The sequence below is a fragment of the Cornus florida genome, unplaced genomic scaffold (assembly GCF_030987335.1).
Source record: "Cornus florida cultivar Cherokee Brave unplaced genomic scaffold, ASM3098733v1 CherokeeBrave_3.0.0_Hap2_Chr04, whole genome shotgun sequence".
Lineage (NCBI taxonomy): Eukaryota > Viridiplantae > Streptophyta > Magnoliopsida > Cornales > Cornaceae > Cornus > Cornus florida.
In genome coordinates, this window is record NW_026775574.1 from 62,209,078 (window position 1) to 62,234,060 (window position 24,983).

Consider the following 24,983-nt stretch of genomic DNA (forward strand, 5'->3'; position numbering starts at 1 on the left):
GTTAGAAATATTCCTTCGCTCCACATAAAGAGGTGGAGCAAAGGGAGGCTAGACTGGACCTTCATGGCCCTCCTTCATGTTTAAAGAATTTATCCTTGTGTAGGTTTATTGGACCAACTTCCTCTTTAATTAACCTTAAAAAAAAATAGTAATAATAATTCCTACTTAATTATAATTATAAGAAACAACTTGAACTGTTTTGCAACAACACTAAATGGTCACCTATTACCCTCTTTGACCTGGGGACATAACAGGAATTTAAGAGATAAGTTCTTAACTTTTGAAACATTGTTTTCACTGTGCATTGTGAGTGTATTCTGGGGTCAGACACACGTACTTAAAGAAAAAAGAAAATAAAAAAGCTATTACCCACCACTTATGAGCTTTAATTTGTCCACGTGTCACCCCATGAATTATCCACACGTTGCCAATCTATTGGTACAAGTGTCGGAATTCCATTTATCCACCTATGAGTTTTAATTTGTCCATGTGTCACCCCATGAATTATCCACATGTTGCCTATCTGTTGGTACAAGTGTCGGAATTCCATTTATCCACCTCTGAGCTTTAATTTGTCCACGTGTCACCCCATGAATTATCCACACGCTGCCAATCTATTGGTACAAGTGTCGGAATTCCATTTATCTTCCTGTACCACTATATGCTGGCGGCTACAGATGCTCCGCCACCACATCAACTTCCGGATCACATTATTACTGAGTTGGTCTTTCACAATTCCGTCCCTCTAATTATGAAAAATGACACTTTCATAACAAATTAGCCTTCAAAACTAAACATCTTGAATCCCACGTGACAAGAATACCCCCAGATTTTACTCGGAATAAGAATTTAAATATAGACATGGTAAATTTATATAAGCATTGAAAACACTAATTATAATTTAGATAATATTTTACATTTAATTTTTGTTCTAAATTCGAAAGAAACACTGATCAATAATCATCTTAGAATGTGGAGGGCAATACGATGAGCATCAAAATCGTAACCTAAAAGTAACGGGCTAAAGGCTCTTGGCCTAAATAGTTTTCGAGTTCAGAGTGGACAAATTTACCTATAGTTAAGATCAATACATAAAGTTCTTATTTTCAATACATAAAGTTCTTATCATTGCGGCATTTAAAGAGGGTCAAATTTACCAATTCAGAGAAGAAAGACAAAATAAGTCAACTTATCTTTGTTAGAAATATAAAAAATAGAAATTTTATATTATATTAATGTATGAGATATAAATGACGAGATGTGTGGAGAGCAAGAAACTTAAATGGTAAATTTATACATAGTTAAAATATATTTTAAAGTAATTTACCGGATATAGAAAAACTTCCAAAACTAAAGAATACAAAAACATAAATTACAATATATCCGTCAACTATCCTAATTAATTACTAAATTAATTTAAAAAAATTTACATAAATATATTAAAAAATACAGACAATCTCTAACGTGTCAAGCATAGAGGCAGGGCCCAAAACCATGAAGCAACAAAAACTTTCTAAACTAAAACATCCTAAAACATAAATTACAATATATTGGTCCACTCTCCTAATTAATTTAAAAAAATTTATATAAATATATTAAGAAATACTGCTCATACTGATAATATCTAACGTGTCAAGCATAGAGGCAGGGCCCAAAACCGTGAAGCAACAAATTAATTTGGTGGAAAGCAACCTAATCCTCTCCAAGTCAAACATGTAAAAATCTATAAGCCTCTCTCATCTATATGCTAGGTCGGCTCCTCCAAAGTGACACCTCTCAAGTACACAAGTATCTCGCCCAAAACAAAAATCCATATCACAAAGTGCCACGTCCTTTGTGTCCCTATTGCATCAACTATACCACCTTTATCTTTGTAACAACTTAGAAGTTATATTTAAAAAGTGAAATATGTTCCTTTCTTTTTAGGACACCAAACAGAATGAAAAGATACAAAGATGATAACTATGACCATATCTATCGACATATAGGACCTGTCCTTCATTAGCTGGAAATTTCCTTCATCCCTTTTCTAGAAAGAATGAACTGGCAGTCCGTGTACCCAAATGCCCCTTCTCGAATGTCCATGTCATCATTTTTTTTAACCTAAAACTTCATCACAAAGAAAACAAAACCCTATAAGTATCTAAACATAGATTAAAATTATCGACAATATCATCATCCTCAATTCTCCAAGTCCCAACACATCAAACAGAGTCGAGACAAAAAAACCAGTATCTTCCCACTCATTTCATCAACCATGACAGGCACACCTGAAGAAAACCAACCTCATCAACCACCTCCATCGTCACCACGCAAACCTGATCAATCAGAAGAATCTCACCAAATTCCAATCACAGGAGAATCAGCATCTACACCGACTGATGAAGATACCGAGAAGTGGGGGACCCATATCATGGGCACACCGGCTGTCCCCACCATCCACCCAGACAACCAGAAGGCAGCCTTGTGGGGGGCGGAGGACCACCAGCGCTCCTTCCACCACCACCAGCCTTACCTCCAGCACTCCCCTATTGACAAGTCCAACACCAACCCTCTTGAACCCGTCATTCACATGTTCAATTCCTGGAGCAGCAAGGCTGAGACTGTTGCCCGCAACATCTGGCACAACTGTAAGTCATTTCACGAACTCTTATCCTTTCCAGTACACAGGAGAGGTCCGGTGAACAATCAGATGGTGGTGATCATCACTCCGTGTGGTGGTGCCAATCACCACCTTTGATTACTGCACCTCTCCAATTTGACACACACTTATCATCATCATTCTTAATAATATATATATATGAAAGTGATGTATGAACATGTGGTAATTTGACTGTGTTGTGCATGTGAATGCAGTGAAAACAGGACCATCAGTGCCAGGAGCTGCATGGGGGAAGCTTAATCTGACAGCAAAAGCAATAACAGAGGGTGGATATGAGTCTCTTTTTAAGCAGATTTTCGCTACAGAATCGAGTGAGAAGCTGAAGAAGACATTTGCCTGTTACCTTTCCACCACAACTGGCCCTGTCGCTGGAACCCTCTACTTGTCTACAGCTCATGTGGCTTTCTGCAGCGATCGTCCATTGTCCTTTCCTGCTCCATCTGGGCAGGAGTCTTGGAGCTACTACAAGGTAAAAATAGATAATTTATTGAAGAAACAATGAAATATATATTTGAGTCTGGATATTAATTATCACACAATTGAAAGGTGAGCTTTAACATTAAAATTGCGTTGGTTGCTAAAAATTTTAAATGTCAAGGCTCTCCAATTTAGTTTCTTTGGCTTTTGATTCTTTAGGAATCATATATATAGAGAAATTATTGGATGGTCCTGACCAATCACAATTTGACCCGTAAGCAAAAAGCTGCTCACACATTCACTGAAGGGTCCTGATTTCCCGGTACCATGTAGTCCTGAACCATGTAAATATTTTTCGATGAGTACATGAAAATATTGAATGAAACTATGATCACTTATACCAATGGGCACTATGATCACTCAGATGATTGAATTTTAGTTAGATATATCACATTTGTTTAAGTTTTGAAGCACCTAATCTTGTTAATAAGATGGTGGTTTAAATATAAAGCAATAACAACAACAACAAATGTTTGAGTAAATTAAAAATAAATACAATTCCCTATGTTATGTCATGTGTTGATGATAACCATACTTGTTTGGGCAGATTATGATTCCGTTAACAAAAATAGGGTCGGTGAACCCAGTGACCATGAGAGAAAAGCCATTGGGGAAATACATTCATATTGTTACCGTCGACGGTCATGACTTCTGGTTCATGGGTTTTGTCAATTTTGAGAAAGCGTCGCATCATCTCACAACCAGCGTTTCAGATTACAGAGCAGTAGGACCTGCAGTGGAAGAACCAACCAGCGTTTCAGATTACAGAGCAGCAGGACCTGAAGTGGCAGAACCAGTTTCTAGCAAGCAGATATGAGCAGTGGCAGAACAAGTTGCTAGCAAGCAGATATGAGCAGTTGACTTTTGAGTTTAGGATATGAGTTTTTATGCATTGGTTTGTAATTTATGTAATAAATTTACAAAGTTATACAATTTATGTTCGTGTATTTGATTGTTGGTTTGTTAGTTCACAATCCATGTATACATTTATACCTATTTGTATATTATATTGATTGAAAGTTTTGGACGAGTATGTATGTTAGAGATAAGTTAATTTTAATCTTTTTTGTTTTAAAAAAATCCTCCAACCCAGTAAAAGGGTCAAATATTGTTTCATTGGACTGCATTACATAAGCTACAATTTTTATATTGACCAAAAAAAATATATACATGATTATTTAGTTGATCCAAAAACAAAACTAAGATTGACATGTTTAGAGAAAATTTAAGGGACTAACTTGATAATGTCACCCCATTCAAACATCGACATTGCATATCAATTGTTTAAGATTATATAGTTGCTCAACACACAAAACACACTTGCAGTTTAAGTGTTTGTATATATTCCCCTGATTTCATGCAATGTTGCTAAATGAACCCCCAGATACCCTTTTTTTTATTTTATCATTTCAATGCATATCTAAAGTGCAAAATACACCCTCCAAAAGAGCACAACATTAGATGAAGAGCACAGCATTAGATGATCAACACTTAGATTCACTAATCGCTTTAACAAGAATGATAAATGAAAAACAAAATACTAGCAAAGGAATGCTAGAAAAATGCTCGATATGCTCTAAATATGCTCAGAGACAATTATGCAGCATCCATAGGTTTTCTGAACATCAGGAGTGTTTATAGAGAAAGTGAAGCTTGAAAACTTTAGGGTTTGAGGGTTATAATTAGAAATGGAAACTGAATTTTCACAAAGCTTGAATGATCGAGTTAGAGTGTCCATTGATCAATAGCAGTCCAGAAGGCTTCGACTGATTGAAGTCCTGTGTCCTTTCCCAATTAAGATTTCGATTTAATGCAAGTTTTTAAAAATAAAGAATGCATGAACCTCAATTTTGATGAATGCATGAACCCTAGTTTTGATGAGTACAAAAGTGTCACTTTACCTTTATACCCTTAGCTTTAGAGATTACCTTTTCTTCCCTTGATTATAACTTCAATTCAGTTCTGTCCTTGGACAAGAGTCAACTAACTTGACACTAACAAACAATCGAAATTCTAACTACAAACAAAAATAAAAGCAGAGACTCAAGTTTTTGACACCAAAATTGTCAAAATAAGTCATGTTGTACTTAACATAATCCTCTGCCACAAACTAAGCATCTCTTTTGGCAAATCCAATTTTTTACAGGTAATTAATGCAGATTTCCCTTTGAAATTTCAAAACTATCACTTCAAGAATATAAAGATTTAAAATGTTAATTTGAGACATTTTTCAAATCCAAGGATAATTTAGGATTGTTGTAATTTTGTTTTAAAATGCCATTTATTTTTGGGATATCTCAAAAAGTAAAGGACATTTATTTATGAACGGATGGCGTAACGAATATGAGTTTGGAACAATGTATATCATTACATGCACCCAAAAAATCCAAACAGACAAAGAAATATAGCTGAACTTTGAAATATGTATAACAATTCAGAATACATTTTTCCCCAAAAAAATTCATTAGGCACAGTCTACGAGATTTTATGCACATCCATTTTAACTTCTTTCGGGAAATATGATAAGAGTTAAATGCCACCATACCATATAAATTGAGTAAGATCTAAATGAAATTAACCATTGCAAACTTCAAATCTAATATGCCTATGTGCCTAGAAGTTTAGTGTTACAACATTAATACAACATTAACAATAACATATGAAACAATCCTATTATATAGCAGTTCTTCCTCTAATATCCAAAACACAAAAGCAATAAGATGTATTAGCATTTTGCACATAAAGTCAGCATTTAAATTAACATATGAATCAATCAGATATTATTAATCCTTTTCCCCACATTTGTGAAGGTACCCAGTTCGCATTTTTGTCGAACAGGTGGTGGGCATAATGTTATGTGATACAACTAACAGTTGCTGAAAAGAATACGAAATTACCAAATTATGTGCAAAGAAATTGGACCTTGGCTTGAGCTTATTGAAGCATCCATGCTTCGTGATCTGCATACCATCGAATGCTCGGGGTTACAAAATGGCTTGATGCACTATGCAGAGTTGTCAAAGTAATTAAATAAAATAAATAAAAAACGAAAACTTACATATTAATGACCATTTCATGAATGCAATTCTTTACTTGTTTTAATGGTTGCTCATTTATGTAAAGACAGAAGTGCCCTCCACCTGAAGACGTCGTTACGTTTCTAGCCATTTGGCCCATTTTCTCTTTATCATTTTTCTTCGTGTCGCTGTACCTTGTTTTATCAAAGTCTTAAAAACGACTGTTTTTTCGGTATAGAAAATGAGAAACAAAAATAAAGTAAGACTAGTTATAAGTGAAAACAAAAGAAAAAGGAGGATGGTGTAAAACTCTAGATGCGTTTTGTTGAAAAAGAAAAGAAAAAAGAAAAGAAACTTAAAAAAGACATAATTAATATTTAAATTGTGTCCAAAAAAAATAGTGGAAAAAAAGAAAATAATTATTTTATTTAATTTTGAATGCAAAAGCCTTGAAGAACTTTTATTATTTATTGGCATGGTCCAAACACCAACGTGGATTGATACCTTAGTATTATAAAAACTAAAGTACTTGCCAATTATTGGAAGCCTGCCTGGATTTGGTATTTACTTGTACTTTCAATCCTTTAAATAAGGTTTGAGATTTGATAAATTAGTTGCTAAAGTAACTAAAATAGTTTGAGAATATTTTCTCAAATCCTATATTTATGTTTTTATCAATTAGAAGTCACAAAATGATGGATAGTCCTAACCAAGTTTAAAATTATTTCTTAAATACACTCATTTATATTAAAATAAAGGGTAAAGTATAGAGACAAGGTTTGAGGTATGCAGATAAAGATTTGTTTGTTTTTGAACAATCACGCTTCTTTATGAAATTTATCGTCCAAACAAAGGTTTAAAACATATGAAAAATCTATTTTACCTTTTATTATTTTATTAATTTTAATTATAACATATTAAAATAATTAAATAATTAAATAATTAAATTACCCTTTTCATATTTCCCTCCATATAGAGTTTTTCAGTGGGATTGTTCTTGCTGGTCTCTGAAGATTTTATGATTGATGATGAAAGGTTGGGTAATCGAGCAACAACTGGTCAACAAAAAGGCAAATATTCTAGAAAGAATGAATTGGCAGTCCGTGTACCCAAATGCCCCTTCTCGAATCTTCGTGTCATCAGGCTCTTTCCAACCTAAAACTTCATCACAAAGAAAACAAAACCCTTTAAGTATCTAAACGTAGATTAAAATTATCTGCAATATCATCATCCTCAATTCTCCAAGTCCCAACACATCAAAAAGAGTAGAAAAAAAAAAAAAAACAGTATCTTCCCACTCATTTCATCAACCATGACAGGCACACCTGAAGAAAACCAACCTCATCAACCACATCCATCGTCACCACACAAAGCTGATCAATCAGAAAAATCTCACCAAATTCCAATCACAGGAGAATCAGCATCAGCACCATTTACATCGACTGATGAAGATACCAAGAAGTGGGGGACCCATATCATGGGCCCACCGGCAGTCCCCACCATCCACCCAGACAACCAGAAGGCGGCCTTGTGGGGGGCGGATGACCACCAGCGCTCCCTCCACCACCAGCCTTACCTCCAGTACTCCCCTGTTGACAAGCCCAACACCAACCCTCTTGAACCCGTCATTCACATGTTCAATTCCTGGAGCAGCAAGGCTGAGACTGTTGCCCGCAACATCTGGCACAACTGTAAGTCATTTCACGAACTCGTATACTTTTCGGTACACAGGAGGTGTCCGGTGAACAATCATGTGGTGGTGCCAATCACCACCTTTGTTTACTGCACCTCTCCAATTTGACACACATATATCATCATCATTCTTGCCTTAATCCCATTTGATATGTATGAAAGTGATTTATGAACATGTGGTAATGTAGGTGTGTTGTGGATGTGAATGCAGTGAAAACAGGATCATCAGTGTCAGGAGCTGCATGGGGGAAGGTTAATCTGACAGCCAAAGCAATAACAGAGGGTGGATTTGAGTCTCTTTTTAAGCAGATTTTCGCTGCAGACCCGAGTGAGAAGCTGAAGAAGACATTTGCCTGTTACCTTTCCACCACAACTGGCCCTGTCGCCGGAACCCTCTACTTGTCTACAGCTCATGTGGCTTTCTGCAGCGATCGTCCATTGTCCTTTGCTGCTCCATCTGGGCAGGAGTCTTGGAGCTACTACAAGGTAACAGACAAAAAATAGATAATTTATTGAAGAAACATGAAATATATATGAGTTTGGATATTAATTATCACACCATTGAAAGGTGAGCTTTAACATTAAAATTGCTTTGGTTGCTAAAAATTTTAAATGTTAAGACTCCAATTTAGTTTCTTTGGCTTTACATTCTTTAGGAATCATAAATATAGAGAAATGATTGCATGGTCCTGTGCAATCACAATTTGATCCGCAAGAAAAAACTGAATATAGCTGACACAATTTACTCATGATTCGCAGAGACCATTTACTTGTAAATGTAAAGATTTCTCAAGAAGTATATGAAAATATTGAATGAAACTATGATCACTTAGACCAATGGGCACTATGATCACTCAGATGATTTCAGTTAAGATATATCGCATTTGTGAGTTTTGAAGCACCTACTCCTCTTCACAATAAAAGAAAATGTTCTTAATAAGATGGTGGTTTAGGTATTGTCAGACTCAAAACTCTTGTTCACAATAAAAGAAAATCTTCTCAATAAGAAGGTGGTTTAGGTAATGTTACAATTCCCTCGGTTATGTGTTGATGATAACCATACTTAGTTATGTCATGTGTTGATGATGACCATACTTATTTGGACAGGTTATGATCCCCTTAACAAAAATAGGGACGATGAACCCGGTGACCATGAGAGAAAAGCCATTGGAGAAGTACATTCAAATTGTTACCGTAGACGGCCATGACTTCTGGTTCATGGGTTTCGTCAATTTTGAGAAAGCGTCGCATCATCTCACAACCAGCGTTTCAGATTACAGAACAATAGGACCTGCAGTGGAAGAACCAGTTGCTAGCAAGCAGATATGATCATGTTCATACTAGGGTCCTTCATCCCCCTTGAGATTTGACGTACTTGCCACTTGTCTTTCGAGTTTCAGATATGAGTTTTTTGCATCAGTTTGTTGGTTTGTAATTTATTTAATAAATTTGCAGAGTTATACAATTTATGAATTTATGTTCATGTATTGTAGTAATTGTTTGTTGGTTTGTTAGTTCACAATCCATGTATACATTTATACCTACCGTATATTATATTTGATTGAAAGTTTTGGACTAGTACATATGTTTAGAAGAAATTAATTTTGATCCTCTTTGTTTAAACAAATCCTCCAACCCAGTAAAAATGTCAAATATTGTTTCGTTGGACTGCATTACACAAGCTACAATTTTTAAATTGACCGGAAAAAAAAAAAAAACAAAACAGACATGATGGTTTAGTTGATCCACAAAAAACAAAAAAACCAAGATCGATATGTTTAGAGAAAATTTAAGGGACTAACTAGATTATATCACCACATTCAGAAACTAAAATTTCTAGCCAGTTATGCACCACATAATCCTAAAGATATATATAACACTTGGAGTGATTGTAGAATGTTGAAAAACGAAATTCTATGGCGTAGCTTGAGGTTCAAAAAAGGATATGAGTGGGGCACAGACGCTCCTTCGTTTGTCCCGAGAGAGATCATTCCAATCAAGGCAGTTTGAGATGTGAAAGATTGTCCAAAGTAGGAAATTTCTTTTTAGAACAGTTTGCAAAAAAAGAGGTAGTTAAAGTGCAAACCCCACCTTCCTCCAACAATAACCTATGAAACAGTCTTATTATATAGCAGTTCTTCCTCTAATAATCCAAACCATAAAAGCAATAAGATGTATTAACATTTTCCAAATAAATTCAGCATTTAAATTAACATATGAATCAATCACATATTATTAATCATTTTTCCCACATTTGTGAAGGTACCCAGTTAGCATTTTTGTCGAACAGGTGGTGGGCATAATGTTATGTGACACAATTAACAGTTGCTGAAAATAACACGAAATTACCAAAAAAGATGAACGAAATTACCAAATTATGTGCGAAGAAATTGGACCTTGGCTTGAGCTTATTGAAGGGTAGAGCTTATTGAAGCATCCATCCTTCGTGATCTGCATACCATCGAATGCTCAGGGTTACAAATTGGCCTGATGCATTATGGAGAGTTGTCAAAGTAATAAAATAAAATAAAATAAAATAAATAAAAAACGAAAACTTACATATTAATGACCATTTGAGACCATGTTTCATAAATGCAAGTCTTTAATTGCTTCAATGGTTGCTTATTTTCTCTTATATTTTTCTTCGTGTCGCTGTACCTCTGTTTTATCAAAGAGAGAGATTGTCTTGAAATACTGTTTTTGGTATAGAAAATGAGAAACGAAAATAAAGTAAGATTAGTTATAAGTGAAAACAAAAGAAAAAGGAAGATGGAGTAGACTCTAGATGCGTTTGGCTGATAAATGAAAAAAAAAAAATAAAAGAAAAAAGAAAAGAAATTAAAAAAGACATAATTAATATTAAATTGTGTTCACAAAAAATAGTGGAAAAGAAAAAAAAAATAATTATTTTATTTAATTTTGAATGCAAAAGCCTTGAAGAGCTTTTATTATTTATTGCCATGGTCCAAGCACCAAAGTGAATTGATCCCTTAGTATTATAAAAACTAAAATACTTACCCATTATTGCAATCCTGTTTGAATTTAGAATAAGGTTCCAGCTTAGATAAATTACTTGCTAAATAACTAAAATAGTTTGAGAGAATATTTTGTCAAATCTTATATTATGTTTTTATCGATTAGAAGTCACAAAATGATGGATAGCCCTAATTAAGTTTAAAATTATTTCTTAAGTACACTTATTTACTTGCTATAATGGTAATTTATTTATATCTAATCGATAAAAGTTTGTTCATCTTTGAACAACCACAACTCCTTATAAAATTTATCATCCAAACAAAATTTTAAACATTTGAAAAATTCATTTTATTTTTTACTATTTTATTAATTTTAATTATAAAATATTAAAATAATTAAATGACTAAATTACTTTTTTTCATATCACTGAGTTTTTCAAGATTTTATGATTGATGATGAAAGGTAGGGTGATCGAGCAACAACTGGTCAACAAAAAGGCAAATATTCTAGAAAGAATGAATTGCCAGTCCGTGTACCCAAATGCCCCTTCTCGAATGTCCATGTCATCAGTCTCTATCCAGCCTAAAACTTCATCAGAAAGAAAACTAAACCCTAAAAGTATCGAAACATAGATTATCTACAATATCATCATCCTCAATTCTCCCAACACATCAAGAAAAAAAAACCAGTATCTTCCCACTCATTTCATCAACCATGACAGGCACACCTGAAGAAAACCAACCTCACCAACCACCTCCATCGTCACCACACAAAGCTGATCAATCAGAAAAATCTCACCAAATTCCAATCACAGGAGAATCAGCATCAGCGCCATTTACACCGACTGATGAAGATACCAAGAAGTGGGGGACCCATATCATGGGCCCACCGGCAGTCCCCACCATCCACCCAGACAACCAGAAGGCCGCCTTGTGGGGGGCGGATGACCACCAGCGCTCCCTCCACCACCAGCCTTACCTCCAGTACTCCCCTGTTGACAAGCCCATCACCAACCCTCTTGAACCCGTCATTCACATGTTCAATTCCTGGAGCAGCAAGGCCGAGACTGTTGCCCGCAACATCTGGCACAACTGTAAGTCATTTCACGAACTCCTATCCATTCCGGTACAGGAGAGAAGTCCGGTGAACAATCAATTGGGGTGATTATCACCATTGTTTACTGCAACGGACCTCTCCGGTACAGGAAGGATTTTAATTCGTAATCTGACACATATATCATCATCATTCTAGGCTTAATTTCATTCCATATGTTTGAAAGTGATTTATAAACATGTGGTAATTTAAGTGTGTTGTGTATGTGAATGCAGTGAAAACAGGATCATCAGTGTCAGGAGCTGCATGGGGGAAGGTTAATCTGACAGCAAAAGCAATAACAGAGGGTGGATTTGAGTCTCTCTTTAAGCAGATTTTCGCAACAGACCCTAGTGAGAAGCTGAAGAAGACATTTGCCTGTTACCTTGCCACGACGACTGGCCCTGTGGCCGGAACCCTCTACTTATCAACGGCTCATGTGGCTTTCTGCAGCGATCGTCCATTGTCCTTTACTGCTCCATCTGGGCAGGAGGCTTGGAGCTACTACAAGGTGACACACTGAAAAATTGATAATTTATTGAAAAAACATTGAAATATAGTAGTATATGAGTTTGGACATTAATTATCACACAATTGAAAGGTGGGCCTTAACATTATAATTGTTTTGGTTGCTGAAAAATTTAAATGTCAAGGTCCCAATTTAATTTCTCTTCTTTACATTCTTTAGAAATCATAAATATAGATAAATTATTGCATGATCCTGACCAATCATCATTCGACGTGCAATCATAAATATAGATAAATTATTGCATGATCCTGACCAATCATCATTCGACGTGCAAGAAAAAGCTGAATAAAGTTGACACATTTATTTAAGGATTAAGTTCTGATTGGCATGGACCATATAATCCTGAACCACGTAAAAATTTCTCCAAAAGTATATGAAAATATTGAATGAAACAATGATCACTTAGACCAATGGGCACTATGATCACTCGGATGATTGAATTTCAGTTACATATATCACATTTGTTTAAGTATTGAAGCACCCACCAACTCCACTCTTCTTAACAATAAAAGAAAATCTTGTTAATAAGATGGTTGTTTAGGTATTGTTATACTTGTATTCATATAAAACGATGATAACAACCACAACAACAACAACACAACAAGTTATTTACTAAAATTTAGTAAATTAAAAATAATTACAATTCCCTCGGTTATGTCATGTGTTGATGATGATAACCATACTTGTTTGAACAGGTTATGATCCCGTTAACAAAAATAGGGTCGGTGAACCCAGTGACCATGAGAGAAAAGCCATTGGAGAAGTACATTCATATTGTTACAGTGGACGGCCATGACTTCTGGTTCATGGGTTTTGTCAATTTTGAGAAAGCATCGCATCACCTCACAACCAGCGTTTCAGAATACAGAGCATAGAGCATAGGACCTGCAGTGGAAAAACCAGTTGCTAGCAAGCAGATATGATCATGTTCATACTTGGGTCCTTCATCCCCCTTGGGATTTGACGTACTTGCCTCGTCTTTTGAGTTTCAGATATGAGTTTTTGTGCATCAGTTTGTTGGTTTGTAATTTATGAAATAAATTTATAGAGTTATATATACAATTTATGTTCATGTATTGTAGCATTTGTTTGTTGGTTTGTTAGTTCACAATCCATGTATACATTTATACCTAGTTTTGGACGAGTATTATGTTAGAGATAAATTAATTTTGATCCTCTTTGTTTAAACAAATCCTCCAACCCAGTAAAAGGGTCAAATATTGTTTCATTGGACTGCATTACATAAACTACACTTTTTATATTGACAAAAAAAAAAAAAAAAACACAAAGACATGATTGGTTAGCTGATCCAAAAAAAAAAAAAAAAAAACTAAGACCGATATGCTTAGAGAAAATTTAAGGGACTAACTAGACTATGTCACCACATTCAGACATCTACATTGCATATCAATTGTTTTAAGATTATATAGTGGCTCAACACAAGCAGCATTCCCATTTCACACTCATTGCTTACTACGCGTAAAGACAGCATGAGAAACTAAAATTTCAAGCCAGTTATGCACCACATAATCCTAAAGATATATATCTAATACTTGGAGTGATTGTAGAATGTTGACAAACGATATTATATTGCGTAGCTTGAGGTTCAAAAAAGGATATGAGTGGGGCTCGGTTCAAAAAAGGATATATGATACTTGGAGTGATTGTCCCTGAGAGAGATCATTCCAAGCAAGGCAGTTTGAGATGTGAAAGATTGTTCTAAGTAGAAAAGTTTTCCATATATAATTCCCTCATGCTATTTCAAAAATGAGTTAGTTAAAGTGCAAACCCCACCTTCCCTCAACACCATATAAGAAATGTTCACAAAACACACTTGCAGTTTAAGTACGTGTATATATCCCCCTGATTTCATGCAATGTTGCTAAATGAACCCCAGATGCCCCCCCCCCCCCCCCCCCCCCCCCTTTTATTTTTTATTTTTTTATTTTATATTTTATTTTATTTTTATCATTTCAATGCATATCTAATGTGCAAAATACACCCTCCAAAAGAGCACAGCATTAGATGATCAACACTTATATTCACTAATCGCTCTAACATGAATGACAAATGAAAAACAAAATACTAGCAAAGGAATGCTAGAAAAATGCTCGATATGCTCTACATATGCTCAGAGACAATTATGCAGCATCCATAGGTTTTCTGAACATCAGGAGTGTTTATAGAGAGAGTGAGTGATGCTTGAAAACTTTAGGGTTTTGAGGGTTATAATTAGAAATGGAAACTGAATTTTCACAAAGCTCGAGTTAGAGTGTCGATTGATCAATGGCAGTCCAGAAGGCTTCGACTGATTGAAGTCCTGTGTCCTTTCCCAATTAAGATTTCGATTTAATGCAAGTTTTCAAAAATAATGAATGCTTGAACCCTAGTTTTGATGAGTACGAAAGTGTCACTTTACCTTTATACCCTTAACTTTAGAGATTACCTTTTCTTCCTTTGATTATAACTTCAATTCAGTTCTGTCCTTGGACAAGAGTCAACTAACTTGACACGAACTAACAATCAAAATTCTAACTAAAAACAAAAATAAAAGTAGAGACTCTAGTTTTTGACACCAAAGTCGTCAAAATAAGTCATGTTGTCCTAACATAATCCTCTGTCACAAACTAAGCATCTCTTTTGGCAAATCCAATTTTTTACAGGTAGGGTAATTAATGCAGATTTCCCTTTGAAATTTCAAAACTATCACTTCAAGAATATAAAGATTTAAAATGTTAATTTGAGACATTTTTCAAATCTAAGGATACTTCAGGATTGTTGTATTTTTGATTAAAAAGGCCACTTATTTTTGGGATATCTCAAAAAATAAAGGAGGACACTTATTTGAGAACGGATGGAGTAACGAATATGAGATGGAGAAGTTTGGAACAATTTATGTCATTACATGTACCCAAAAAGTCCAATCAGACAAAGAAATATAGCTGAACTTTGAAATATGTATAACAAATCAAAATACATTTTTCCCCAAAAAAATTCAATAGGCACAGTCAAAGAGAATTTATGCTGATCCATTTTAACTTCTTTTGGTAACTATGATGAGCTAATTGCCATTATAGCATCTAAATTGAGTAAAATCAAAGTGAAACTAACCATTGTAAACTTCAAATCTAATATGCCTATGTACCTAGAAGTTTAGTGTTACAACACTAATACAACATTAGCAATAACATATGAAACAATCTTATTATATAGCAGTTCTTCCTCTAATATCCAAACCATAAAAGCAATAAGATGAATTAACATTTTCCACATAAATTCAGAATTTAAATTGACAAATGAATCAATCAGATATATTAGTCATTTTCCCACGTTTGTGAAGGTAAACCCCCCCTCTCTTCGCATTTTTGTCGAACAGGTGGTGGGCATAATGTTATGTGATACAACTAACAGTTGCTGAAAAGAAACGAAATTACCAAAAAAGATGAACGAAATTACCAAATTATGTGCAAAGAAATTGGACCTTGGCTTGAGCTTATTGAAGGGCAGAGCTTCTTGATGCGTCCATGCTTCGTGATCTGCATACCATCAATGAATGCTCAGGGTTACAAAATGGCTTGATGCACTACGCAGAGTCGTCAAAGTAATAAAATAAAAAACGAAAACTTACATTAATGACCTTCTGTATTTTAAAAAACCAAAACTTACCATTTTCTCTTATATTTTTGTGTTTGGATAAATAGGGGAGAAAAGAAAAGAAATGATAGTATTAGTTAGGAGAGAAAAGAAAAGAAAAGAAATGATAGTAATAATTTCTATTCGTGTTTAGATAGATAGGGGAGAAAAGAAAAGAAAGAATAGTTATTTTTGTTTAGATAAGATAGAAGAAAATAAAAGAAAGAATAGTGACCAAATTACTATCCTATCCTTACAGGTCATTAAAATTAAATGCTACATATTATGCAATTAAATGTGTTTCTTTGATGGATTATATTCAAATAAATAAATCCACCAAATAAATCCAAACCCATCTCAAGCTTCAATCCAACCTCAAATCAATCTAATTCAATTCGTACTCTCCGTAATAATAATATTATTTTTCATTCTTTTTTGTTATTATTGATTGATTGATTTATTTTTTTCATTACTAATTAGTAGTATGTATAATTGAAAGAGGTTTGTTCGAATTACTTTATTTTTGTTTTATGTTTTCTGTTTTTACCCACTGTTGTTAAATTACGGAATAAACGCAGGGAGTTGATGATGACGACCCACTGTTGTTAAATTATGTCGGTGGCACTTTCTTTCTCTCTCTAGCATTTATATATATATATATATTAAAGATATGTGCATTTTATATAATTATGCAGTTAACAGAGCCATAATATACCTGATTACATGTAATCATGTTGGATATCATGCATGTTACTGTAATCTTATTAAAGTATATTTAGGTAAACCATATAAAGCAGCTCTGCTTGGTCCAAATTCAGACCAAGCCAAGATTAATTAACTAAGTTGAACAAAAAAGTTCTGTGAATTATTACATTTATGGTCATCATGGTATATGCTTTCTTAGTTTCCTGAGGGTAAATGTAGGCTAGATGCTGAGATTTTGGTTCCGGGTCATCCTTATAGTGAAATCACATAGATACATTTGGATGCCAAAGTCTGTTTAAACTGAAGCACAGCCATAACTAGCTTGATGCTCAACTAAAATATAATATTTCTTAATAGCACCCTTCTTTCACTCAGCCTGCTACTAGGTGCACTTAGACCACCAATGTTTATTACTCTGACTATTTTGTGCACTCAGACCACCAATGTTTATTGCAAACCTTGCTATTCTCGTCTCCACTGGGAATGTCTCAGTCGGTATCAACCAATATAGAGGTCCTGAGATCATGTGTGCACTAATGCATGGTTTGTCTTTCCTGTATGTCCTATATACTTTAAAAGCAATCTGTCACTAATGTATACAAAATAGTGTTGACCTTGCTAAATTCAAAGTATGAAATTTCTCAGATAAATGATAATAACAACTAAAACATCCCCTTAGCATAGGATGGAAGACAAAGTCTCTTGCTCTTAGATAATATCCACATATTGTCATCGGTATGCAAAACAGGAAGGGTGTGTTTGGTAGGGTTGATTTGGAGGGATAGGGCGAGAAAAGAAAAGAGAAGATAGTATGAATTGTGTTTGGATGGGTTAAGTGGAGGGATAAGGATGGATAGGGAGAGATATCCCTCCCTATCAGCTATTGCCTTTCTCTCCCAATTTGAGAAGATAGGGAGAGAAAGGAGAGTGGGAATAAGTTGTAAAGTTGTAATACCAAAAATGCCCTTTAGAAATCTACACACTGAAATGTAATTCCATTATGTAATTCCATTCATGTCCCAATGATATATTACTCTTACTAGGGTAACAACCGGTTAAGAAGTGAGAGGCGACGCAGAACTGATTAACTTGAGAGGCGACGCTGCTTCAGAATACTTCTCCAACTTTGGGCAACGGTGACACTGCTTCTTTGTCTTCTCCAGCTTCGGCTGTCACCACAAATCTTCCTCTAATCAGATCAGGTCAGTATTATTGCAATCAATTGATGCTTTTGCATCAATTTTTGGATTTGTTTTTCTTGTTAATTTTTAGTAAACCCTAGTTTTTAATTTCTTTGCACTTTCATCAAAGGAGTGAAGATGGTGATGATGTTAATAATAATGATGATGATAATTAAGGATTCTGATTGTTGGGCATTAAATTGATCAAGAAAATAAATGCTTTTTGCATCCAATAGAGCCTAGTAATCTGGCGGCTTGTAATGGGATTCTCCATGTGATTGATGGTCATTAATTGTACTTTCCAATATAGTCAATTTTAGAAATTAGAATGGTCCAGATAACTATCAATCCTCATTGAGATTTGAATTATTGAAGCTACGCAAGTGAAGTTTTTCAATTACATAGCACATTTGTAACTAGGTTTCGAGTGACTGTTTTTTTTTTTTTTTTTTGACCATCAAGTGACTTCAACATTATAAAACTTCTATGCAAAGGTTTTGACCTTTTCCTGAATTAGGTAAATTAAAAATTAGTGATTCACACCAAAAAAAAAAAAAAATATGTGGGCAAAAAATTGTAGGGGTTTCAATATACTTTTAAAAGCTCCATCATTTTCTTCTACGTTTTTAACTTTTTAGGACTAGTAATATATATATCTGAGTACAAAGCTTTCTAATCTCTCTCCCTCTCTCTGGTCTATTATTAAACTGTGTAACTTTTTAGGACTAGTAATATATATATCATTTTCTTCTACGTTTTTAACTTTTTAGGAGGAGTTATGATTCATGAAGCATAAACTGTGTATGATTTGGGATTTCCAATGAAAGAAGACAGCTTCACAACTAAGTATCTTGTAAAGTGCAAAGTCACAACTTCCTTCATTTTATATGTTGGATCATACACAGACTTTGCATAATGCCCTAACTGAGAAGAAAGGACACCACAATAAGCTGTGTGAACCTTGGATTTTCTCTTTAGATTCAAATTTACCTGTATTTGTATCCTAAATGCTTGTTTATCTTGTCTGCACCAAGTATAATATTTTCCTGTATCAATCCAAGTATTGTATAGTTGAACATATTTAAGATTGACGATCACCTTCGAATTATGTTCCAAGTTCACTCTAGACACAAGTACACAACCATTTCTATGAAAAATTAAAAAGATTTTATAACTTATAACCAATTTTAAGATTATTCATCAATTTTCATTCATCAAGTATTGTATAGTTGAACATATTTAAGATTATTCATCAATTTTAATTGCTTTCAATTTTTTTTTTCTTGGTTATTAATATATCATTTTGCATTTTACAATTTTAAATGGAGAGACAACGAAATGAGATACGAAAATTACATTTAATGTGGGAACAAAGACGACGTAAAATTGCAATTCTAGTCACTACCATTGCCGTGTATTGGTTTATGCGTCGAAAACGTAGAAACTATATGTGATAGCCCCCGGATTTCCGAATGCGGGTTGGCCAGGCCCACGCCCGAATACCCGAGGACATCAAAACAAATTGATAATAAACGAACACAAAGTACAAAAGAATAAAGAAGAATAAATAAAATGTTGACAATAAACTAAAATGATAATCTAATAATAAACCTCAGAATATATTTCCATTAATTAATAAACTCTTCTGATACAACTGATCCTCCAAAATATAACTCGGGAATCCATACTGTGTGGACCCCTAGAAAATCTAAACTAAAGAAATGACAGCAATAACTGTCTAAATCAGGAAACTGAATCATAAAAGAACTTCTATGTAGCATCAGAAGAATGAAGTAGACTGATCCCTGCTCAGCACGAATAACCTCTACTCCTGACGAACACCTAAAAAATAATGGTGGGTCAGGCTCACAAACAAGTTCTACTCTACAACAGTCCAAGCAGAGATCCGATACACGTATACATCCTTGTCAATCCAACAGTAACTAATAGTCCGTATATATATATATACACACACTAAAGGAACCTCACTAGACTATAGGGTTGTCTCAACCTGAATAGTAGGCAACATGCAAAACGCACATATAGTGGGCATGAATACCTAGACCTACCAGGGTACACAATTACACTATATCTAGCTACACATCCTTGACGATATACGCACCCTAACCACTGATCTTGAGACTCAAGCTCATATCATGGCACCATACTTATATATATAAAATCTAGTAACCATCTTATCCGGTATAAATTAATCCTCCATAAGTCATTCAATTTGTTCAGCTGACCTGACTTGAATATAAGTAGGATTTAACATTTTAGTTAATCCATTCCCTTATATAATAAATTAATCATCCATAAGTCATTCAACTTGTTCAGCTGACCTGACTTGAATATAAGTAGGACTTAACATTTTAGTTAATCCATTCCCTTATATAAAATAGGTAGGACTTAACTGATAAGTTAATCCGTCCCTAGAATGCCACCGTCCCATACCGGTGTATTAAACCACACAATCCAACAATTAATGTAACGATTAAGGAAATACATCAAACAATCCAGAAATAACTATGATAATATGATATCAAGTTATCACAAAATAGGAATGACTTATTATTTATTTAAGCTTCCTATATCATATGTCCTACATAAACTGAATCTTATACATATGATGATATTTTATTATACCGTCAAATAAGCATTCTCCATATTCAATTCATCCTACACATTTAATCTCAATTGCTAAAACATATTAAAAGATTAAATTCATTCGTTTGTTTAAAACATTCAAATAGCAAGCATCATTATGATTGAGTCTATTTAAACCCAAACCTAGTTTCTATTTAATGTTCAGGAATCCTAGACATGTTTTTACGTTCCATCGTTTCACATATATGAAAAATACATAATTTAAACATGTAAAAATTCACACCGGAAATCAAATCAAAATTATGCATTTATCAATTCATAACACAAGAACAGATATGAACCAAATTCATAAAACATATGTTCTAATCCAATTAAACATGCATAATTATTTAATTTTATGTGTTTAATAAATCTTGGAATTTCCTAGGCATGTACAGAAACACGAATCAAAGGGAAAGAGATAGAAGAAGAACTTGCCTTAAACTTTCGAATCGAAAGTTTAACTTCTTCTTCCTTGATCTTCTCTCTACAGGGTTTTCTTCTCCTTCCTTCCTTTTTCTCCTTCTCTCTTTAACTCTTTCTCTATAGAATATATTATGTGATATATTTTCACTCATTTTTCAACCTATAGTTGTGTATTTATAGGCTAAATAATAACCCTATTCCTTTTCCCAATCTAAGTCAACTTAATAAAGAAAAATAAAAAATGAAAATATTAAAAAGGTAACTTAAAATATGTTACGTATATAATCTATGTATATCCTTATTAATTAAATAAAATATATACATTAGATTATTTATTAATACTAAAGTTACCATAATATTAAAAGGTAACTTAAAACATGTTACGTATATAATCTATCTATATCCTCATTAAATAAATAAAATATATACATCAGATTATTTATTAATACTAAAGTTACCATAATATTAAAATGTAACTTAAAACATGTTACGTATATAATTTATCTATATCCTCATTAAATAAATAAAATATATACATCAGATTATTTATTTATGCTAAAGTTACCATAATATTAAAAAGTAACTTAACACATGTTACGTATATAATCTATCTGTATCCTCATTAAAAAAATAAAATATATATATCAGATTATTTATTTATACTAAAGTTACCATAATATTAAAAAGGTAACTTAAAACATGTTACGTATAAAATATATGTATATCCTTATTATATAAATATATAAAATATATACATCAGATTATTTATTAATACTAAAGTTACTATAATATTAACAAATTACTTTCCTTTTTATATATATGTATATACATATACAACTATTCATAGGTAATTATCCATACCCATCCAACCTCCTATCTAAGTAGTCCATAGGACACAATTAGTTAGCCCATTACCACTAACCATAACCATAAAATAAAATAAAATAAAACATTTAATTTACAATTAATTACAATTAATCAAATACATCATTTAAACACCCAATCTAATTAAACAAATAATACAAATAACACCTAGAAAAAATACAAATAACACATAGATAAGTAGCCAATTAATCAAGTAACACTTAATTCAATTAAACACATAAACAATTAGTCAAATAATCAATTAAACAATTAAAAAAATACAATAAAAATAAATAAATAAATACCGAGACTATCCTTTTAAAATTAGGGGTATTACACTATATAGATAAACCTATTACACAACCAGAAATTGAAAGGCAAATAACACGAGATAAAATAATGAACGAGCTTAGGGTAAGTGTGAAATGTCGTAACATTACTCGTATAGGATCAGAAGCTTTTCAAAATTTCTGTGAGCTGCTTATGAGAGATGGTGGTCTTCGACCCACAAGACATGCAAGTGTTGAAGAGCAAGTTGCCAAGTTTCTTCACATTATATCACACAATGTGAGGAATCGGACAATGTCATTTTTCTTTTGTCGCTCTGGTGAAACCATAAGCCGTCATTTTCTTAGTGTGTTAAAAGCAATAATATTCTTGGAAGGACAGTTCCTCAAGCAACCTAATGGATTGGACGTCCCCCCAGAAATACTCAATAACGATAGGTTTCATCCATACTTTAAGGTAAACGTGATTATTACTTGTACCCCTCAATACTTCAATTTTTGTTTTCTCACCAACTATTACATGTAAATTTTTATATAATAATTTATCTTAGAATTGCATTGGGGCAATTGATGGAACACACGTTCGTGTGAGAGTATCTAACGAAGATGCACCAAGATATCGTGGCAGGAAGAATTATCCAACAATAAATGTGTTAGCTGCTTGTTCATTTGACATGAAGTTTACCTATGTCTTACCTGGATGGGAGGGTACCGCTTCAGACTCAAGAGTTATGGCTAGTGCACTAGAAAGAAATAGAGATAAACTAAAACTTCCTGAAGGTAAATTTTGTTAATATTAACTAAAAAATTATTAATATGAAGCCAATATTAATTATTATTGTGCTTAATAGGGAAATATTATCATGTTGATGCGGGATACCCATTGAAGGCTGGACTTATCACGCCTTATAGAGGTGTGCGCTACCATTTAAAAGAATGGTCCTCACGTCGACCGGAGAATCCTCGAGAGTTATTTAACCTTCGACATGCATCACTACGCAATGTTATTGAGAGAATTTTTGGTGTGTTGAAGAAACGATTTCCTATCATAGGAAGCAGTATTGAACCAACGTATGATGTTAATACTCAAGTTGATATTATTGTAGCATGTTGCATCATACACAACTATTTAATGGGCATGGATCCTGATGAAAGCCTTATTAATGAAGTACACCGGGAGCTGTTAAATGAAACTCGAAATGAAGAGGCTGGTCCAGTTAAGAGAAGTGAAGATCATAGTTTGGGGGAATACTTGAGAGATTCAATAACTTCCCATATGTGGCATGGCTATGTAGCTAATCAAATGTGATATTTCAAATGTTTATTTGCTTGAAAAAACTTAACATCTTTTTATGTTAGAGTGCTTGTTTTGATTTGAAGATGTAGAATGCTAATAATTTGTTATAAACTCCTACTTTGCATGCATTTATTTATGTGTCTTTAATTTTCATTTTATTTTTTTGTCTCTTTCTTTGTGTTATACTTGTTATTATGTAGACATAAGAATGAGTAAAGAATCAAATATAAGTAGTGTGTCGAAGAGGGACAGATTGGATTGGAATGCACAAATGGATGGTATATTTGTGGATGCATTACATAATCAATATCTCAAGGGAAATATGCATGATGGGACATTCACAACAAGAGCTTATCATGAAATTGTTGAGGAATTGAAACAAAAACTCGGAATTGATATCAACAAAGCTAAAGTGAAGAATCGATTGAAAACAACCAAGACTCGTTTTAACGAGTGTTTTGACTTGTTCAAAAATGGTTTGAGTGGGTTTGCTTGGAGTCAAGAAACAAAAATGTGGAGCGCTGAACCTGAAGTTTGGGCTGATTTGATTGCGGTTGGTTCTCTAATTGTGATTATTATTATTATTATTTTACTATTAAGAGATACATAATTTATTTATTTATTTATTTTTTCATTTTGAAATAATGATAATATATATATTTTTTCTCTTTTATGTTTTGGCAACAGGCAAAACTAGCTGCTGAGAAATGGAAGACTGCTACGATTTCTAATTATGATAAGTTGCTGGATTTATTTAGCAAGGATAGGGAAATGGGGTTTAATGCCCTAACTGCTAAGGAGAGGATGGCTAAATGGGTAGCAAATGATTGGGAAAAGAATAATGAATCAACAGCAAGTGCTAGTGAGAGGAGTAATGAATGGGTGCCAACTCATAATGATGATCCTATGGATAGCATTTATGGTATTGATCACTTGGTGTCACGGAATGAAGCAAGTTTGGATAATACGGGTTTTTTGGATATTGAGTTTGAATATATGAATATGATGCCTCCTGAAACAACTTCAAGTGTAACTTCTCATTCCACTTCTTCTTCAAAAGGAAAAAGAAAAAGGAAATCCTCGACTGTTGATCAAGACAACCTAATGATTGGAGTAGTGAACGGTGTTGCTGAATCTCTTAAAGAGGGAAATGAACTTCTTAAAGAGGGAAATGAACTTCAGAAAACATTCAACAATCTTTATGAGAAGTGCAACCAAAAGGGAAAATATAAAGAAGATATCTTTAAGGAGTTGGCAGCAATTGGAATAGAGGAGCATGCAATTGTTGACGCTTTCATTTTTTTGACTACGCATGACCATCCTGATAGAGTGACACAATTTCTTGGTTGTCCATTTAATCATCGCAAGCAACTCTTGGAGAAATTGATGTCACATGCTTCTAGACATTGACTATGGTTTTAGTTATATTGTCTTTTGGGGATGTCTTTTGGTGGAACTTTCTACTATTTCTACATTTAGTTATATTATGTTTAGTTATC

General features: G+C 33.6%; 3 protein-coding genes and 1 long non-coding RNA gene across 5 annotated transcripts; 3 read left to right on the top strand and 1 right to left on the bottom strand.

Moving 5' to 3' along the window:
* Positions 1–1,935: 1,935 nt before the first annotated feature.
* On the top strand, positions 1,936–4,166 carry LOC132303361 (GEM-like protein 5). Its single transcript, XM_059800600.1, has 3 exons — positions 1,936–2,630; positions 2,857–3,131; positions 3,687–4,166. Exons 1-3 carry the CDS (start codon positions 2,258–2,260, stop codon positions 3,954–3,956), a joined length of 918 nt encoding a protein of 305 aa, XP_059656583.1. The 5' UTR covers positions 1,936–2,257; the 3' UTR covers positions 3,957–4,166.
* Positions 4,167–7,269: 3,103 nt separating this feature from the next.
* LOC132303362 (GEM-like protein 5) lies at positions 7,270–9,426 on the top strand. Its single transcript, XM_059800601.1, has 3 exons — positions 7,270–7,847; positions 8,060–8,334; positions 8,956–9,426. The coding sequence occupies exons 1-3, from the start codon at positions 7,469–7,471 to the stop codon at positions 9,175–9,177; spliced, it is 876 nt and encodes a 291-aa protein (XP_059656584.1). The 5' UTR covers positions 7,270–7,468; the 3' UTR covers positions 9,178–9,426.
* On the bottom strand, positions 8,191–10,985 carry LOC132303363 (uncharacterized). Of its 2 annotated transcripts, none has more exons than XR_009481179.1 (3): positions 10,408–10,985; positions 10,220–10,299; positions 8,191–8,327 (listed from the first exon to the last, which is right to left on the bottom strand). It is a non-coding gene; the product is annotated as an uncharacterized LOC132303363 (long non-coding RNA). The 2 variants fall into 2 exon arrangements; XR_009481180.1 differs by having other exon boundaries at positions 8,196–8,324; positions 10,408–10,984.
* Positions 10,986–11,353: 368 nt separating this feature from the next.
* Positions 11,354–13,734, top strand: LOC132303364 (GEM-like protein 5). The gene is made up of 3 exons (XM_059800602.1): positions 11,354–11,917; positions 12,153–12,427; positions 13,141–13,734. The coding sequence occupies exons 1-3, from the start codon at positions 11,539–11,541 to the stop codon at positions 13,318–13,320; spliced, it is 834 nt and encodes a 277-aa protein (XP_059656585.1). The 5' UTR covers positions 11,354–11,538; the 3' UTR covers positions 13,321–13,734.
* The last annotated feature ends 11,249 nt before the right edge of the window (positions 13,735–24,983 follow it).

Bases quoted from the DNA above. Each gene is read 5' to 3' on its own strand.
- LOC132303361 (XM_059800600.1), top strand. From the start codon at position 2,258: ATGACAGGCACACCTGAAGAAAACCAACCTCATCAACCACCTCCATCG. The intron at 2,631-2,856 runs GTAAGTCATTTC...ATGTGAATGCAG, and splicing joins CCGCAACATCTGGCACAACT to TGAAAACAGGACCATCAGTG. The intron at 3,132-3,686 runs GTAAAAATAGAT...TTGTTTGGGCAG, and splicing joins AGTCTTGGAGCTACTACAAG to ATTATGATTCCGTTAACAAA.
- LOC132303362 (XM_059800601.1), top strand. From the start codon at position 7,469: ATGACAGGCACACCTGAAGAAAACCAACCTCATCAACCACATCCATCG. The intron at 7,848-8,059 runs GTAAGTCATTTC...ATGTGAATGCAG, and splicing joins CCGCAACATCTGGCACAACT to TGAAAACAGGATCATCAGTG. The intron at 8,335-8,955 runs GTAACAGACAAA...TTATTTGGACAG, and splicing joins AGTCTTGGAGCTACTACAAG to GTTATGATCCCCTTAACAAA.
- LOC132303364 (XM_059800602.1), top strand. From the start codon at position 11,539: ATGACAGGCACACCTGAAGAAAACCAACCTCACCAACCACCTCCATCG. The intron at 11,918-12,152 runs GTAAGTCATTTC...ATGTGAATGCAG, and splicing joins CCGCAACATCTGGCACAACT to TGAAAACAGGATCATCAGTG. The intron at 12,428-13,140 runs GTGACACACTGA...TTGTTTGAACAG, and splicing joins AGGCTTGGAGCTACTACAAG to GTTATGATCCCGTTAACAAA.